General features: G+C 47.0%; 1 protein-coding gene across 1 annotated transcript in view; it reads left to right on the forward strand.

Moving 5' to 3' along the window:
• The window catches only part of CDH23 (cadherin related 23), a 569,738-nt gene that overhangs the window by 224,317 nt on the left and 329,575 nt on the right, over positions 1-15,846 (forward strand). Inside the window, exon 7 of the mRNA XM_025203550.1 lies at positions 5,833-6,027. Within this exon, the coding sequence (XP_025059335.1) occupies positions 5,833-6,027 (195 nt within the window). The remainder of the gene's footprint in view (positions 1-5,832; positions 6,028-15,846) is intronic.

The raw sequence follows: 15,846 nt of genomic DNA on the forward strand, positions 1-15,846 counted from the left end.
GTCAGCCGGCAGGCAGATCGGGGGCCACCGGCACCCCCAGGAGGGCTGCGGGGGCTGTGTCGGAGTCCTCCCAGTGGTGCATGCCCCCAAACTGTCTGCCAGGTGACAGGAATCGGGTGCTGCTGCCTGGAGTCAGTGGCAACACCGATCTTCCCAGCACTGGGTGTGGGCTGCGCCCAGAGCTGGTCTGTCATCTGGCAGGCTGATCGGGGGCCCACACGCCTGGGAGGACTGGCACAGCCCCCGCAACCCTTCCCAGGGATGTGGGCGAGCCCTCAATCTACTTGCTGGATGACAGGAGGCTGTTGCTGTCAGCTGGGACTGGTGCTGAAGCCAGTAAGCCTGGCTTTGAAACTCGAAATGTTTCAAAACTTTCAAACCATTTCGAGTTCCCTTGTTTCGTTTCGAAGCTATTTCAAAGGCTTTTGTTTCATTTCGATTTTGCTGTTTTGATCTCAAAAAGCATCGAAACAGCTTCAAAATGAAACACTGGGCGAAATTTCGCACAGCCCTACTTATTAGTATAGGTCTAAATTCTTGACCTGTATACGAGCCTGAGTATGGAGGCTTCATTCAGGGCTTCTCAAGAAATCATAAGGTAATGGAAGTTTTGCCATGGAGCTCTAGTGGATCTACTTCCCAGTTTTTCCACTACTCGAGCTACACGGGATTGTAGTGGCTCATGCTCTATCTTGTTTTGGGCTGTGGGGCCTAATACAAGAGTGGAGCCAGTGGTCATTCCATGACTCCCACTTTTCTCCCCAAAAGTATCTCCATGTTGCTCAGGGCATGGTTCTGTGATGCACAGAACCTTCTGAAAAGATTTTTCAAAATTTGCCCCAAGAAATTCTGTAGTCTATGTTGTTTAATTTGGAAGTGTATATAGAAAATTATTATTGATTTTTTTTCATCTTCAGATTTGACTGTAAAAGACCCAACCCAGTCCAAAATCCCTGCCATGGTGCTCCTCCATGATTGAAACCAGGGAACATGTTTAGTCCTGTGTCAGCAGAGCCACCAGTGCTGATTAAATTGATTACTTCTCACAGCTCCTTTGCTGAGAATGGACTCATCCACCCCCAGGAGATGAAGAAAAGATGGGTCTTTTAGAGCTCTAGCACAAATGAAGCTGACTGACTTCCCCGTGGCTAAACCAAAAAGAAATCACAAAGTCTGAAGCCCTGTTTATATATATCTTTCAATACAGGCCAAGTACAGGAGGGCAAACTGGCCAGTAAATCCCTGAGGTAGGAGATTAACTGGCCTTTATCTCCAACCAAAATTCAGGCTTCCTAGGTGCCTTGATTCCAAGCTCTTTATGTGTCTGAGTGCATAGGCTGACAGGACCCAAACACATTGCACCCATGATCACAAGTCCCTGGTGTGGCTACTCCTTTGGAGTAACTGTGCTGCCTGGGGGGCTAGATAATAAATTTTCTTCAAAGTGTACTTTTGGCTATTATGTGAAATACAATAGTAGTGAAATCAAACTCCCTTCTTCCACAGCCAGCTGTGCAGCCTGGTAATCACTGGTGACCAAAGCAGATTTGCATGTTAAAAGGAGTGGCTGGGGGCATTTAAAAAGAAGAGGAAATGTATTCATTGCAGCCAGCTCTATCCTTATGAATATTATTATTCCAAGGGACAATACACCCCAGACCTTATCAGAGAAGACCTGAATTTAAACTTTTCTTCTCCCTCCTCCCTGCCATTAATTGTTAATTTGTAATGGTCTGAGTCTTAACACAGATACAGTGCAGCTTGGCACAAGGAATTAAGAAGGAGCCTCTAAGGCTCTCTAATTGTAACATGGTGCATCAGAAGGGTAGCTGGCTTATATAGGATGCTGTTAAGGGGAAGGAAAGGCTGTGGAATAGCTGGGAGAGTGCTTCTAGGTAGAAGCTCACAATATCAGAATCATGTTAGCACTTAGAAGAATGCCTTTGTGAAGAAATCTTTAATTCTAGAGTCACAGCTGATGCAGGTGTGACACTACTGAGCTGATAGAATCACAGGTGGTGGTAGGCACTGATAGCAGAAAGCTCACATTGCTGTCTCCCAGCTGCACTCACTTAGGGGAACCAGTTTCTGAAATAGAAATCTGAGGCACTAATTTAGTACCATCAGAGCTGGTGCTATCATCAAGGTCTTTGTATGAATGGGTTGGTATAGAGGCCCTTTTCATGCGAGTGAGCAAGAGTAGGCTGCTTAAAATCTCTCCCCCAACTTCTGCACCCTTCAATCTTTCCTTCTTACTGTCTTCAGCCTCTATTCTAGTTTAGGGAAAGCTGTGGCTTAGATCTGCCAGTGCTGAGGACTTGGCATGGCAGTGCCTTACTAAGCTGTTTGCAGAATGGCATCTGGAGAGCTTTGAACCCTGACTGCTGGATACTGGGGCATGTGGGACATATTCCAGACACACAGTACTTTCCACAGGTAGCCAGGCATGAAATTTTGTATGATGCTAAGAAAACAGACCGTGATCTTCACTGGGGTGGGAGGAAAGGAGGGAGTTGTAATCGCACCCATGATATATATATAAGCACCTCCCCCCCACAACCATGACGTATATAAACACCCACCCACCCACGCCCAGGAGCTGCAACCCCTCACACCTCAAAGAAGTGAGACTGGAGCACAAAAACTCTGAGCCTGTGCTGAGCCTGAGACAAGCTTATGTGTCAGAACATTTCCTGTAATGTAGCATTATATTTTATGCAAAGGGAGGAAAAAAACCACCCACAAGTTGAAAGGAATGTTTCTGTGTTAATATTTTTACTAATAGTGCTTAATGCTCATGGTGCAAGGATCCACAATCACAAATGTAGTTATAGGGCTACATTCTAAATCACCGGTCTCCTTTGACCAGGTCTATGTGAAACTCTGGTTTGTATTAAGGTAGTTCATTTGCCACCAGAGTGTTGGTGGATGTGAACTGAAATGCCTGAGTTCCCTCTTTGGAGTTGTAAAAATGTGATTGTTTTAGGTCAAATCAGAATTGCCAGTATGTGTCGTCACAGAATTTCTTGAGTTATCAGTCAAAAACATGACTTGCGTAGGCTTACTGTAAATTTGACCCTATACAATGAGGCTTATACACTTTGGGAACCCAGCTGGAGTATAAGTTTTATGACTAGAACCTGAAAATGGATGTTTGTCACTCAGCTTTGGGCAAATCTACCGCTGAGCTGAGCTGAGCTAGTAATTAACTTTGAATTAACCCCCAAGCCTTTAAAATCTCCCTATACCCCAAACTGAAGCCGTTTGCAATCTGGGCAGCAGTATGTTTGTATGGAAGAAAAACAATTTCATACAAATGGGGTGATGTTAAAATAAGGAGGCTTTTGAAAATTATAGAACTGTAGAAAATTAGGGTTGGAAGGGACCTCAGGAGGTCATCTAGCCTCAACCCCCTTGCTCAAAGCACAACCAGCCCCAAGTAACTTATCCCATCCAAGGCTTTGTCTAGTGGGTCTTAGAAACCTCCGAAGATGGAGATTCCACCACCTCTCTGAATAACCTGTTCCAGTGTTTAACTACCCTCCTAGTGAGAGAGTTTTTTCCTAATATCTAACCTAAACTTCCCTTGCTGCAACTTGAGACCATTGCACCTTGGAATGAAAAGCATAGGAATGATCTATATTATCCAAATTGCCCATAATCAGGCATTAATATGCCTGATTTATGACCTTTGTTATGTCCCTTGCAAGTGTTAGATGTGCATCAATCCTGTGATTATTCAGTTCTTAACAGTGCTATGAATTTAATATAAATATGCCTGGGTTATGGTCTAATTGGAGTTAGATGTTATGGTCTAACTGGCTTCCTTGCTTATATGTAGCATCTTTATTAATGCACATATGGGAATCTTTTCTGCTTTTGAAGAAGCACATCTTAAATGCCTGTTTCTATATATAGCAATGCATCTGCTCCACCCAAAATGGATTTGTGCTCACTACTTTTAACTTTAGTAGTAGGAAATGCTAAACTGTGTTTCCAGTTGCCAATCTTGCGCATTCCGTTGCATATAATATGCATGCAGGTTCATTTATGAAACTTAGCCTTTAATATATACACGATCTGGCCAGGTTGCAGTTCTGTGGAAACTCGAACTTTAAACTTTGTGTAAATTTCTAATAATAATATTGCCTTTAATGCAGTTTTTCTGTTTTTTATTTTAAGTGCACTGGGGTGAAAAATGGAAAGTGATTTAATGTTGAAATAAACATGCCTTTGGGCTGGAAACAAGAAGTTTCAGTTAAAATATTAATTTTCCTAGGAAGCTATAAGTGCCTGAAAAAGAGGTTTAGGAACAAGGGTGGCAAACACATCTGTCCCCCGCTGCAGCCAGTGCTAGTCCAGCAGCATTGCCCTGTGATGCCTTGTGATGCAGGCAGTAGGGCTGTGCGAAATTTCGCCTGTCATTTGGTTTTGACACTGTTTCAACTCATTTAGAGGTTGAAACAGCAAAATCGAAATGAAACAAAGGGCTTCAAAACAGCCTCGAAATAAAACAAGGCTAGTCAAAACATTTTGAAAGTCCAGAAGTTTCGACCATAGCGCTGGGGATGGGAAGTCAGTCTAGCTGGGCTGATTTCCTATCCCCGGCAGCAAGATCTGGCCAGGGCGACAAAGTCAGCCCATCTGGGCTGACTTCCCATCCCCGGCGCTAAATCGGGAGTTGGGCAGGGAGTCAGCCTGGCTGGGGTGACTTCCCGCCCCCTGCCCAATCTAGTGAAATGTCGAAACAGCCTCACTGTTTTGATGAAGCAAAACGGAACAGCTGTTTCTAATTTAAATGAAATTCGAAACGGAACACTGTTCCGTCGAAACCTCGAAACTCAAGGCAAAACAGAACAGTGCCATTTCGCACAGCCCTAGCAGACAGCATGCCAGCCCCACTCTGGGGCTGGTGCTGCAGTAGGTGCACAGGCTGGACCTGGCACCACAAGCACTGCCCATGGCTCAGAAAACCAGCTTGGGATGCACACTGCGTGTAGACCCTGCAGACTAGCCCTGAGCAACATCTCTGGGGCTGTGTAGGATCAGGCCCCCTGCCACCCAATCATGGCAGAGCCAGCATGCAGGGATGTCAGGCAGGGCAGAACATACCTCATGCCAGCCCCTGTGCTGGGGGAAGCGCCCACAGTGCTGGCAGTCTAACCTGTGCACCATAGGCAGCACAAGCCTTGGAGCAGAGCCAGTACATGGTATAATGGTATATGGGCTGGACCTAATGCTGTGTGTACTACTGCAGTATGGGGTAGGGTGTGTACTGCGTGCAGCACCACACCAGACAGCCCTACACACCCGTTCCAGCAATCACAGGCAACCTGGGTCCCAATCCTGACCAGCCCAGAAGTCAATATACAGGGCTGGGCTGGCATGGGACTGCATGCAGCTTGTGCCTTGGACTTGAGCCCTTCTGCCTTGAGCAATGCCTGTGGCACCAGATCCAACCCGTGGCCCAGACCGGCTCTGCATGCCACATGGGGTTGGTCCAAGACCCACAGGCCAGATCACGTGGTTCCATGGACTGGATCCAGCCCACAAACCCTATCTGTGACACCCCTGGTTTATAATGAAAGTGTCTTCTTAACCGCAATTGTATGTCAGTAATTCTAACTGCGTAATAACTATTATAGCTACTGCGAAGCTGTAATAAAAAAGCAGCTGTACATCATGTAAACTTCCTAAAAACATAGGACTAAAAAGATTGGATGTTTTGGTGTTGGTTTTGGCATGGAAAGGAAAAATAATTGTGGTTTTGATGGGAAAACAGTCTGGTACAAGAAAGAAATTTTGTTTATTGTCTTATTTCTTTATTTCTAGAATACACCAGTGGGAACACCGATTTTCATAGTGAATGCCACAGATCCAGACCAGGGAGCAGGAGGAAGTGTGCTTTATTCCTTTCAGCCTCCATCCAACTTCTTTGCTATTGACAGTGCCCGTGGCATTGTGACAGTAATACGAGGGCTGGATTATGAAGTCACTCAGGCCTACCAACTCCAGGTCAATGCAACGGTGAGTCTTAGGACATTGGTTTCATCTAATTTTTTGCTTAACAAACAAGGATCTTGAGTTGCAGTAGAAAGGATCTATTATTTCCCCATTTAACCTCCCCTTTTCCTCCTTCCTGTTGGAACGCAGATTTCTCATAGATTATGAGTTTAACGTTCTAATTTAGAATACTTTAGATGGCAACACTTGTTAATGGAACTTCTGAATGTTCAGGTAGACATAGGCAGGTTAAATGTAAGAAAAAATATACATCAGGGTAATGGCTGTAAGTATGGGCTAAACAGCCAAGTGCCTCCAGCTCTTTAAATTTGTCCATGACACTAAAACAAACATCCTTTTACCAGCCTTGTAACAGAGATGAGTACAAGGCAGTGGGATCCAAACCAGCCAGTTCCTGTTCTAAAGACATACGTTCCTTTGCAGAGACTTTTCATTGTATTTCAGGTCAGAACCATTGCATTATCTGGGCTACTGGTTTTTAACCTGTGGTCTGTGGATACCTGGGGGTCTGCAGACTATGTCTAAGGGGTCTGTGAAAGATGACCATGATCAATCAAAAGTATGTGAATACCCACACTTACAATTCAAAGGAATCCACACCTCCATTTGAAATTTCCAAAGGGGTCCGCACCTCCATTCAAAATTTTTAGAGGTCCGCAAATGAAAAAGTGTTGAAAACCACTATCTAGGCCATGTCTATATAGTAAAGGTATGTTTAGTGTAGAAGTTTTCTAGCATGCTGTGCCACTCTGCCTCCACCTGTAGTCTCTGTCTCCAACTGTAACTAATTCTGATGCTTCAGAGAACGGCAACCCCTCTTGCAAGCACATCTGGTCAATTATGCATCAGGGGGGAAAAAGATCCTTCCTGACCCCTGCAGGCAACAGGCTAAGGCTGTGGAGCATATGATTAAATTAGAGTCATTGTTTTAATGCAGAACAGCAAATGTCATGAGCATGTTAAGGGCAATACAGACCTTCCTGTTCTCATCATGAAAGGAGGGAATGAGTAGGGTTATTCACAGCCATCTTCAAGACCAGAGGGAACCATGGCTGTTCAGCCCAACCTTTGCACGCAAAACTGTAGAATTTCTCCCAAAAGCTGCACTAAAACATGGCTTTTAGAAAAGTAGCTAATTTTGTTGCAAAAAATCCAAGCAATGGTGCATCCATTGCCTTCCAGATAAGCTGTTCCATTGTTTAATTACCTTTACTGCTAACAAACTGCGTTTTATTCCAAGGTTGAATTACCTACCCTCATGTCCCTCCCAACCCTTTGAATCATGTTACATCTTTGCCACCAAGAATGAAAAGCCACGCACTGGTGGACATCTTTTCTGTGTGTATGTACCCATCCACAGTGTTCAAGATGTTGTTCAACTTTCTCTTTGATATGCAAAACATTGCTTTTCTTAAACCTATTGTAAACACTCATTGTATACTTGGTCTCCCGACCCTTCAATCATTTTTTTGACCCTTCTTTCATTTCTCTCCAACATTTGCATATTTCTTGGAATATGGACACCAGAACTGACGCATTATCCTAGGAACAGTCTTACCAATGCTGTGTACAGAGGGAAGACTACTTCCTTCCTTCAATTTGAAAATCTCCCCTTGTATTTCCAAAGATAGGGTTAGGGGTTGGGTTTTTTATTTGGGGGGGAGGGCAGGGTTTACCACAGCATTGCACTGAAAGTTTATCTTGAGGTGATTATCACTGAGATCTTACAAGTATGACGAGGGGGTGAAAAGCCCATTGGCCAAGTTCGCGGACAACACCAAAATATGGGATTATGCGGACACACCCACAGCTAGGATGCAGATACAAGCAGACCTAGACAGGCTGGTATGTTGGGCAGAACGGAACCAGATGAGGTTCAACATAGAGAAATGCAAAGTGCTGCATTTGGGAAGCAAGGAACCCCCAGCATACCTACAGGCTGGGCAACAGTAACTTGATCAGCACTACAAATGAAAGGGATTTTGGGGGTAATGATAGACCCCAACATGAATATGAGCTGGCAATGCAATGCAGTAACTGCTAGGGCCAATAAAACTCTGGCATGCATCAATTGATGCATCTTCAGTAAAACCAAAGACATGATTATCCTGCTTTACTCAACATTGGTGTGGCCACAGCTGGAGTATTCAGTTCTGGGTGTCGCACTTCAACAAGGATGTGCTAAAGCTTGAGAGGGTTCAGGGAAGGGCCACCCATATGATCAGAGACTTGCATGGCAAGCCATACGAGGAGAGGCTCAGGGATCTTGGACTATTCAGTCTAAAGAAAAGAAAGCTGAGAGGGGACCTGGTTGTGGCTCACCACTATGTCAGAGGCATACATCAGGGGCTTGGTAAACGACTGTTCACCAGGGTGCTCTGGGGGAAAACTAGAAACAATCGCCACAAACTCTTGGAACATAGTTTCAGGCTGAACATTAGGAAAAACTTCTTCACAACTAGGGTGTCTAGACTATGGAACAAACTCCCCCAAGAGGTAGTGTAATCACCTACCTTAGAGGTCTTCAAGAGAAGACTGGACAGTCACCTGGCTGGGGACACCTGACCCCAGATGTTTTTCCTGCTCATGCATGGGGCTGGACCCAATGATTCCTCAGGGTCCCTTCCAGCCCTATGATTCTATGTATGGGTGCATACAGATGCTGGGGAGGTTAGATCAAGTTAAAAATAGCTGCACAATCAAACTTAGTTTGTCCATATGTGGACCTTAAACCTAGATCCCTAGTTAGGTCAATGTAAGTGCTGAACTCTACAGACATTCCCTGAAGGTTAGATCAGTTAAAAATGGCCAGTCTGATCTAACTTTAGTTCACCTTGAGAGGTTCACTAAGTTAAATCAGGCATGGTTAAACCAGGGGTGTGCAAAATATGGCCCGCAGGCCAAATCCAAGGGATTTTATCTGTCCTGCGGTGTGTTCCTCAACCCCACCCAGCCCAGGTGCAGGGGGCAACCTAGGCTGTGGCACATGCAACTAGTCCTGCTGTCCCTGAGTATCCAGCAGAACTGGGGCAGCATGGTGGGATTTCAGTTCCATGGGCAGGGATGCAGGGACCGAAACATAGGTCTGCCCTGGGCCCCAGCCCTGGCCCTATCTCATCTGCCCACCCAAGCATGCCCTGCCTGCAGGGGTCCCAGGCTAGTCTCTGTGGAGAGCCTGCCTACCCTCTTTGTCTGGCACCCCCAGAAGTAGATGGGGGGGCAGAGGGCTCCAGGGCCAGATAAGACTAAATCCTCCACCCTCCCTGTCAGCATCCCACTCTCTGGGCCATGTCAGTAAACCCCAGCCCTCCCCCCGCCCCAGCACAAAAATAGTTCACAAAAACTCTTAAGTGGCCCTGCACTCCAAATAATTGCCCACCTCTGGGTCAGACTGGTGTAACTGAATGTCTTCAGAATACAGTCCTGAGGCTGAGAACACCTAATCATGCCCCAGCCCTGAGAATATACTTTTCCTATCCCACTCCACCTCCTGCCACAGGCTATTTTTACCCTCCCTGAGCCTTCCCTCCACCTACAGATGAAGCCCCCACCACAGACTAGCTAGCCAGCTAGCCCACCCCAAGCCCACCAAGCACCCCCCCAAGCCCATCAAACCTTCCCCAATGCCAGTTTTACTGGCATTTGCTTGGTTTTTGCTGGTGCTGGGAGCGTAATTCAAGCAAGTTGGGGTAGGGTGGGGTGGGAGAAGTGTGGTTGGATCGGCAGATGGGGGTTGGTTTGCAGAGGGGTTCATTTGGGGATGGGTTGAGGCTAAAAATAGCTCTTAGTTGGGGGAGAGCCCACCAATTCTGCCAACACCCCTGGGCCCCACCAACCCCCAGCCAATCTAGATCTGCTAGCCCCCCAATCCTGCCAACCCCTCCTGCAGAGCTGCTAGCCCCACATCGATCCATACATCCTGTGGCAGAAAGCCACCTTTGTTTCTCCCCTCAAAACTCTGCTATGTAACAGTTGTGATTAGGATGGGCCCAGCAGAGGATACATACCTTTACCCTATCTCTTTGGGTAACCTGAGCTTGATACATTCCTGAGGGAGGGAGGAAACCTGCTCCCTCTGCCTACGTGACTGGCATCACATACCTGGGTGAGGGGCTTCCTTCCTGGTGGGCTAGAGTCTGCCCGGCAACTAGTGATGTATTTCAAATTGGTTGGCTGACAGCCAACAGGTGCTGGCCTCCATTGGACCAGGTAAATGAGGTCACAGGGGCTATATAATTTAAGAACTGCCCAGGAGGAGGGTGCCAGCAGCCATGAGGGATATTCAGGAACAAAGAAGAGCTGGACCATCTGAAACTTGCTCTGTCTCTCAAAACTCATGATCAAGGAACTGCCTGCCTCCAGAAGGATTCTCCAGCTGCCTCTGGATGATACTTGTGAGTAAGCTAACTGAAATCCAACTAGATATATAGCTTGCAGTAACTCAGATGCAAGATCAAAGGCTACCGCAGCCACAGAAGTTTGGATTTCTATGGGATTTCTCTGATATTGCTCTACCCTGTACCCTATTCTAACCCTACCCTCTGTAACCAATAAAGTTCTCCTTTGTGACTGGTGTAGGAGACTTATTGAGGGGTGGGTTTAATTATGCCTAGGAGGACATTGGGGTCTGCAGACTAAGGGAAACTATCCTTTTTGGCCCCCGACTTGGGGAAGTGCCCCAAGTTCTTGTATTGTGTCGAGTACCCATTGGACTATTAGGCCTGTATTTCCCCAAGGACACAGGTCCCAGACAGTCCCTTCTCGGGGTGGTGGCAGCACACATTACCCCCGGACTCTGCGGTGGGGCTTGAAAGGGGGTCTGCCAGGGCTTAGGCGCCCCTGGAGAGACACGTGGAGTCCAGAAGGTGGACAGGCGTAGTGAGGTGGGAGGCTCAATGCAGGAGCTCCCCCTACTGGCCCGCCACACACCCCACCTCAAAATACTTCTCTTGGGCTCCCGACACTAGTGAATGACAATAAAACAAGCACTGGGAGCAGTTGGTGGGATCAGGGGGAGAGGCTGGAGGGTTGGGGTCTGTTGGGGGAAAGAGGTGGCAGAATCAGAGAGTCTCTTTGATCCCACCAATCCCCTCCCCACAAGCCCCTGCAGACTCTACCAACCCCTCCCTGGACCCTGCTAGCCCTCTGATTCCACTAATCCCTTGCAATCCTGCTAGCCCCCTCAATTCCACCCATGCCTCTCCCTCCCTTGACTTGCCTTTGATTGGGCTCCTAACACATATCTAATCACTGAGTTAGATTGGTCGGCCATTTTTAGTTCACTCTAACTTCCCAAATTTCTCCATGTAACAACTGTACGCACCCCAAATCTCTGAGTTGCTGCTTTCCCATCCTGTGGTGTAATCTGCATTCTCGTTCCCTAATTTGTTACCATATCTCTGGCTGTATTACAGCATGTTATGCTGTAATACAGCAATACAGTGCTATTGTGACCACATAAGCACATGATTTGAATAGCAAACAACAACAAATCCTTTTCTTTACATGCTACTCCACCAACCTTTGTGCCACCTGTGAATCCTAGCAGCAAAGATTTTAGATCACAAGTGGCCAATAATTTTGGCAGGTAGGCCCCAAATTAAGCCTGCCCTCTCCCCGAATACATCTCTGATTCCTCCTGCTCCCTCCCCCACAGGGGTGTACCTAATAGGGTTTGTACCTGGGATGCTGGAACGGAGGCACAGAGGGACTTGAGGTTCTGGCTGTACAGAGTTGGGGTAGACCACTGCAGAGCAAAAGGAAATCTTGATGCCAAGAGCTATAATTTTATATGGTGAGCATGGATCGAAAGCTACCTCCTTTTACTGAGTGCCCAGGACTCGTGTGCAACTCATACCAGCCGTGCCTGTGCCACTTGTAGCATGTGTGCCATAGGTTGGCCTCCCCTGTTCTAGATCATTGTCTAACTTGTTGATAAAAATACCAAGTAGTGGTGTTGGACCAAAAACTGATCCCTGAGGGACCTTGGTCAAAATACCCTGCTCATAAAATTCTACCTATTAACTATATTTTGTGATGATATGGTTTTTAATCTATCTAATATGTGTTCTGTTAGTTTTTAATCAAAGTATCATGTGGTACTAAATCAAGTGTCTTGAAAAAATCCAGGTATACTTTCACAATATAGTTGCCTTAACCAAGCAAATCCGTAACCTTGTTTAAAGGGGGAAACAGATTTGTTCAAGAAGACTTGAACAAATGAACTCTTGCAGCTTGACATTAATTATATTATTAGTCTCTAATTCTGGGGTTTTTGAAGTTGGCAGGTCTGGTCAGCCTCCTGGGCTGCCTATAAATGTGTTTGGAGTTGGAGGAGAGGGGTGGGAGGCTCATTTTAATTAGAGCAGTTCCTGGAGAGTCACTCTAAAATGCCTCACCATCATGTGTATTAAGCCCCCGTGCATTTAAAAGTGACTACAGAACACTTTATCTAAATGTCATTCAACAAGGTTTAGATAAAGCGGCTTATAGCCATTTAAAAATGTGTGGCAGCTTAATACATATAATGCTGCAGAAGAATTGAGTCCACTTCTAAGTGTTCTAATTAGAACACCAATAAGCACATAGATGACATGTAAGAGGGGGCATGGAGAGTGGGGGGGGGGCATGTGCCCCCCCTGGAATTGGCCCTTGTTAGCCGGGGAGTGCTGAGCGCTGGCCGGTACCCACCTTGAGAAGCGCTGTCCCCCCATCCCCCCCCGATCAGCAATTGGTGCCTGGGAGATTTCCACCCCCAACCCCCAGTTGATCGGCTGCTGGTGCTGAAGAGGCACTCACGGGAACAAAAAAAAAAAGGTCTGTGCAGGGGCAAAATTAGACCCCTGGATCAAGGGGTCAAAAAATACCCTGGGCAAAAAAAAGCGGGGCACAGTCCAGAACCATGCCTTGAGGCAACTGGAGCTTTGGGTCCTCCACAGAGATGCTGTGGTAGCCAGCCAGAGTGTCTCTATGGCTGGCCCTTGCACTAGTGCTGAAGCACTCAGCCTGGCCATGCAGGGAGCTGGACCTGGACTCCATGCTGATAAGTAGGGAATGGTGAGGAGGCTGGAGGAGGGGGGATGGAATTATGGCAGGAGCCCTGCTGGCCCCACCCCCCTCCCACTCCCTGAGCCCACCGGATCACTGCCCTGCCTGGCCCCATCCCCTGCTAGCTCCTGCAGACTCCCCAATGGATGCCTGTCCATCCTCATCCCCTACTTGAATACCCAGCCCCCATAGCTGCCTCCCTAGCCTCCTGCACTTTAAAAAAAAAAAACAAACCCTCTACTCACCACAGAAGCAAGGGTTGTGGGGGCTCCAGAGCCTCCTGGCAGAGCCCCCCTGGGCAGTGGAGGGACAGGCAGGGATCAGGGGCTGACAGGAGTGGCAGTGGGGGGCAGCTGGGATCAGCCCTGGCCATCTGGCACCTGTGCCACCACTGCCCCATCATGCTAGTGTGGCCCGGGTTGGCGGTGGGGAGGGGCTGTGCCACATGGCCCCAGATCCCCCACAGCTGCTGCTACTGCCAGTGAGTGCAGGGCTTTTTTAAAGTGCTGGGAGGCTGGGGCATTTTAATGTTAAATTTCCAATGTGTGAGGCTCCAGACCAAGGCAAGATGCTCCTTTTCATAGGGGGTAAAGCCTTGGTCTGTTTGATCCAGGAACTTGGAGTCATATGCAGTGACTCTGAGCTTGTTGCATTGCCTCTGATTGACAGTGGCTCTGATGCTTGTCTCTGAGGATGCCAATTGAATCACAATTGGGCAGGGCAGGATCTGATTAGCCATGGCAGGAGCACTAGCCACATCTTGTTTCAAGGTGGCCAGGGCAGTCTGTTGGTCTGATCCCCGTTCCCAAATCCTGTTTTTCTTTAATAAGTGGTACAGAGGCTTGGCTTTGTCACAGAACATTTCAGTGAACTCTCTGGAGAAATTAAAAGTTCCCAAGAGAGCTTGCAAGGAATGTGTATCTGTGGGCACAGGCAGCTTGCCTTTTGTTTCTACCCTTTGCTGATCTGGAGTCCTGCCCTCCTCCCAAAAATACACTCAGGTATTTCACTTGTTGCTGCACTAACGGAGCCTTTTCTCTATTTACTTTAAACCCAGTTTCCTGCACTATAGTCCACACCTCCCTAGTGATTTCCCTATTTATTTCTGAAGTGGGGGGTGTGTATCAAAATGTTATCCACGTATGAAATGATGTGTGAGTGGTGTTTAGGGTGTGAATGCCTCCACATTTTAGTGACATGGGTATGACAAATACTAGGGGAAGAATGGAAACCTTGGGGAGTTTGGCTGAAGGCATATTGTTGTCCCCTATAGGTAAAAGCAAACTTATACCAACATGAAGGATGGAGAGGTATAGCCATGAAAGCATGAGCCAGATCTATCACAAAGAACCACTTGGATCCAGCTGCTACTGCTGCTAAGATCTCATTGTATTTAGCTACTACAGGGGCTGCTGCAGGGATGACCAAATTTAATGCACAGAAATTTATTGTTATTCTGTGAGTGGCCCCGTCTGCCTTAAGGACTGGCCATACTGGTGAATTGCAAATACTCTGCATAGGCAAAAGCACTCCTTCCAAGAAACAGTCTATAGTATTTTTAATGCCTTACTCTGCTGCAGCTGGGTATTTATATTTAGTTTGAGGGGGATCTTTTACTTCAATCAAAACCTCAGCATTTATTTTTCCACACTCTGCCTTACTTTTAGCCCACTGGGAAATTCCTGTACCCATGGATCACTAATGGAGGTTAGGGTGGCAGTGGGTGTCATTACAGCAGCACAATGATACACAGCAGAGATTTCTGCAGGCCCCCCTTCTAACTTCCCTAACATCCCATTAGCTGGATCCCAAGTTAACTGAAATGCTCAGAGGAAAGGAACTCCTAGCATTCCCTTCTTATTTTCCTCATGAACACAGCATTCTACTTGTCCCTGTAACCTGTCAATTTTTAAGGGAACATCCTGCAAGTCTGGAGCTTCCTGGATTTCTCCCCCATACCCGCTGAACTGGACCTGTTTAGTGGTGGGTCTCCCTCCAGAAATCCACCGGGGACTTAGAATATTCACCGATGCTCTGGTGTCCACTAGCAATTGGGCTAACATCGCTGGGTTCCCCACTGTAGCCCTTACAGTGGGTCTCTCTCATATGTCACATTGAAATCTTGTGATCAGCTGGGCAGACCCGTGGAGAACTGAGCACCCCTATTGATCAGGAGACTCCCTTGGGAGCCTCCACTCAGGAGACAAGGCAGGGGTCTGGTGGCAGGGCTAGAGTTGGGAGGAGAACTGGCAGAGTGAGGACCATTATTTGCAAAGGTGATAGCCTGCACAGGCTCTGATGTAATCTTTTTGCCTGCTTGTCTTTTTAAAACACCAGTCTCTTGCAGCAAATCTCCTGCCTGTTTGATTTTTGCCACTAGTTCAGTCCAGGTTAGGTTTCCTAAATCCACTGCCCCCATGGTCATTTTTGTCTGAGAATTTAACCCTGCATAGGTGCTGTGTACCAATTCAGGTCCCTGATAATGGAGGGTGATAATCCCATTCTCTTCTGTCTGGGGTAAAGAATCAGAGAGAGCTGCCAGCATTTTCTTTCAAATTAGGTAAGCTTCCAGGGCCTCTCCTGGTTTCTGCTCTTCCATTATATACAGTTTCTTAAGGGAAGAAGCAGGCAGTAATATTTTAAAAGCTCTTATCATCCATTCCTGGGGTCCAGCAGCAGTCTGCTCCCAAGAACCTATGCCTATGTCCAGAGCATCTGCATCACAAGGAGAAGTGCATAACTGAGACAGTTGAGTTAAGTTCATGCCATCGGAAG

Source organism: Alligator sinensis, unplaced genomic scaffold, assembly GCF_000455745.1.
Source record: "Alligator sinensis unplaced genomic scaffold, ASM45574v1 scaffold546_1, whole genome shotgun sequence".
Classification (NCBI taxonomy): Eukaryota; Metazoa; Chordata; order Crocodylia; family Alligatoridae; genus Alligator; species Alligator sinensis.